The sequence below is a fragment of the Pelophylax lessonae genome, assembly GCF_965119305.1.
Source record: "Pelophylax lessonae genome assembly, chromosome: 13".
Lineage (NCBI taxonomy): Eukaryota > Metazoa > Chordata > Amphibia > Anura > Ranidae > Pelophylax > Pelophylax lessonae.
Window position 1 is genome coordinate 148,586,509 of NC_138780.1, and position 3,889 is coordinate 148,590,397.

Genomic DNA, 3,889 nt, shown 5'->3' on the forward strand with positions numbered 1-3,889 from the left:
TTCTCCCGTTCTTTCTTTAAGCTATCTGGATTGGAAATGAAGGGGGTTCCACTGCCTGAGCCTATGTATATATTATGAACAGTGAAAGTTGGAAGTATTGCATTGGATAGTCTTCATCTCCATCCATTTATCTCCACACGAAACCTGCAGAAGGCTTCTCCCATTTGCTCTTCAAGCTATTTAGACTGGAAATTAAGGAGGAGGGGGAAGGGTGGGGGGTTCACTATCTGTTCCTAATTGTACATTATGACCCATGAGCTTTTTTAAGATATAAGAATTGGAAAAGAAGGGGGGGGGGGTCAGTGCCAGATCCTATGTGCATATTATGAACCATAAGAGTTTTTTAAGTTAAAATAACTGAAAATTAAAGGGGGGGGTTCACTGTCTGATCCTATGTGTATATTATGAACCATGAGGGTTTTTTAGGTTAAAAAGAACTGAAAATGAAGGGGGGGGGGGGGTTCACTGTCTGATCCTATGTGCATATTATGAACCATGAGAGTTTAAGATATAAGAATTTTAAAATGAGGGGGGGGGTTGCTTTCAGTGTTTGACCCTGGGTGTGTATTATGAGATTAAGAACCATTAGAGCACGAGACTTTTTTTAAGATATAAAAACTGGAAATGAGGGGGGGGGGTGAGTGCCTGATCCTATGTGTATTTTATGAACCATAAGAGTTTTTTTTAGGTTAAAGAACTGAAAATTAAGGGGGGGGGGGTTCACTGTCTGATCCTATGTGTATATTATGAACCATGAGAGTTTAAGATATAAGAACTTTAAAATGAGGGGGGGGGGGGGCTGCTTTCAGTGTCTGATCCTATGTGTATATTATGAACCATGAGAGTTTAAGATATAAGAATTTTAAAATGGTGGGGGGGGGGGGTTGCTTTCAGTGTTTGACCCTGGGTGTGTATTATGAGATTAAGAACCACTTTTTTTAAGATATAAGAACTGGAAAGGAAAGGGGGGGGGTCAGTGTCTGATCCTGTGTGTATTTATAGATCATGAGAGTTTTATTTAAGATATAAGACCTGGAAATGAAGGGGGGGGGGATCCCATTCTACGTATGTATATATTATTATGTACGACAACATTTTTTTAAGATATAGGACCTGTAAGTGAGGGGGGGGGGGGGTGGCGGAATCGCTGTCTGATCCTATGCGTATATTATGAACCATGGGTTTTTAAGATTTAATAACTGGGAATGAAGAATGAAGGATAAAGGAAGGGGGGGGGGTAAATGTCTATATTATGAAGAATACCTTTCCAGAGTACGGCATTGGATAGTCTTCATCTCCATCCATTGATCTCTAAACATGCAGAAGATTCATCCATTTTCCTCTTCTTGTCTGAAAATAAGGTGTTGTGGGGGCACTTTAGGACCCCTGGTTGTATATTTTACAAACCAGTATTGGGTTCATTGTATTATGAAGGGAAGACTTAATTTCCATCTACTAATCAGAGAATGTTTGTACTGAGACATTAGTTGGAGGCTCCAAAAAAGTGAGCCCTTCAGCCACTGCCAACCCCACCCCAACACCTGGGCACCATTACATACAGTACAAAAAACTTTACAGTCCCTGACAAAGTTGCTGCCAAGTCCCCCTCCCTGGAGTACATCACCCCCTCCCCCCACCGTGAGAGGGGACAGGGACTCACCACTAGAACGCCGGACGATGTTCTCCAAAAACGTGTTCTGCGGTGCCACCAAGCCCCGTTTTCCCCCCGGCATCCTGCGCTTGGGAAGCTCCTGGGCTGGGCGGCGGTGCTGCTGGCTGTCCACTGGCTGGAGGTGAGCGGATGAGTCTTCCTGGGAGGGATGAGGCAGTTCATGGTAACGCTCCTCGGGCGGCGGGTGCGGAGACTGTGGCAGGGCTGCACACAGGGACCTGCAGGCACCGGACACAGTGCGCCTGCGTAGTCTGGCTACCGGCCAGTACCATGGACAGCGTCCCGAGCCCCGGCAAGGCTAACAGTGCGGAGTGCCCGGGATACTCACATCACCCTGCATCGCCCTTCTCTGCCCGGCGGCTCCCATACACCGCTCCCCTCCTCCAACTCTTACTTTATAGTCCCGGAGGTCCCCGCACTTCTCCGAGCTGTCCGCACACTTTGCACGCTCTTCTCCCCGGCTGGCTGCAAAGCTCCTCCGCTCTTCTCCGCTCACTTCCCGGATAACACACACGCTCGGGGAGCGGTGTTGGCGAGCTTTGCTCTTTGCAGTATTCTCCCAACCCAACCAATAAATCCTCTGCGATACAAACCCCTCCCTCCCCTCCCTGTGCTCTCCTACAATCCTCTCCCCCCTCCTCCTCATCCTCCTCATCCTCCTGGGCTCACACCGAGCAGAGTTTGGTGAGGGGACAGCGGACAGCCAGGTGTACCTGTCTAATCTGAAGAGGGGGCACTGGACAGCCAGGTGTACCTGTCTAATCTGAGGGGATACTGGACAGCCAGGTGTACCTGTCTAATCTGGGGAGGGGACACTGGACAGCAAGGTGTACCTGTCTAATCTGAGGGGATACTGGATAGCCAGGTGTACCTGTGTAATCTAAGGAGGGGACACGGCACTGCCAGGTGTACCTGTCTAATCTGAGGGGATACTGGACAGCCAGGTATACCTGTCTAATCTGAGGGGATACTGGACAGCCAGGTGTACCTGTCTAATCTGAGATGGGATACTGGACAGCCAGGTGTACCTGTCTAATCTGAGGGGATACTGGACAGCCAGGTGTACCTGTCTAATCTGAGGAGGGGATACTGGACAGCCAGGTGTACCTGTCTAATCTGGAAAGGGGATACTGGACAGCCAGGTATACCTGTCTAATCGGAGGGGGTACTGGACAGCCAGGTGTACCTGTCCAATCTGAGGGTATACTGGACAGCCAGGCATACCTGTCTAATCTGAGGAGGGGATACTGGACAGCCAGGTTTACCTGTCTAATCTGAGGAGGGGACACTGGACAGCCAGGTGTACCTGTCTAATCTGAGGAGGGGATACTGGACAGCCAGGTGTACCTGTCTAATCTGAGGAGGGGATACTGGACAGCCAGGTGTACCTGTCTAATCTGAGGAGGGGACACTGGACAGCCAGGTGTACCTGTCTAATCTGAGGAGGGGATACTGGACAGCCAGGTGTACCTGTCTAATCTGAGGAGGGGATACTGGACAGCCAGGTGTACCTGTCTAATCTGGGGAGGGGACAGTGGACAGCCAGGTGTACCTGTCTAATCTAGGGAGGGGACACTGGGCATCCAGGTATACCTGTCTAATCTGAGGGGGGGGGGGACTAGACAGCCAGATGTACCTGTGTAATCTGGGGAGGAGACAGTGGATGGCCAGGTGTACCTGTTTAATCTGGGAAGGGAACAGTGGACGACCAAAGGACCTGTCTAATCAGAGGAGGGGACAATGGACAGCCAGGTGTACCTGTCTAATAAAGGGAGGGGACACTGGACAGCCAGGTGTACCTGTCTAATCTAGGGAGGGGACACTGCACAGCCAGGTATACCTGACTAATCTGGGGGGGGGGGGGGCGAGACACTGGACAGCAAGATGTACCTGTGTAATCTGGAGAGGCGACAGTTGATGACCAGGTGTCCCTGTCTAATCTGGGGAGGAAGACACTGGACAGCCAGGTGTACCTGTCTAATCTGGGGAGGGGACACTGAACAGCCAGGTTTGCCTGTCTAATCTGGGGAGAGGACAGGGGACAGTCGGGTGCACCTGTCTAATCTGGGGAGGGGGACACTGGACAGCCAGGTGTACCTGTCTAACCTGGGGAGAGGAAATTGGACAGCCAGGTGTGCCTGTTTAATCTGGAGAGGGGACACTGGACAGCAAGGTTTACCTGTCTAATCTGGGGAGAGGACACTGGACAGCCAGGTG

The 3,889-nt window shown here is 50.4% G+C and overlaps 1 protein-coding gene across 4 annotated transcripts in view; it reads right to left on the minus strand.

Moving 5' to 3' along the window:
* KCNH5 (potassium voltage-gated channel subfamily H member 5) overlaps positions 1-2,045 on the minus strand; it is a 510,054-nt gene extending 508,009 nt beyond the window's left edge. For all 4 annotated transcript variants that reach the window (XM_082242615.1, XM_082242614.1, XM_082242613.1 and 1 more), the window contains exon 1: positions 1,661-2,045. In XM_082242615.1, the coding sequence (XP_082098741.1) occupies positions 1,661-1,733 (73 nt within the window). In that variant the 5' untranslated portion in view covers positions 1,734-2,045. The remainder of the gene's footprint in view (positions 1-1,660) is intronic.
* Between the last annotated feature and the right edge of the window lie 1,844 nt (positions 2,046-3,889).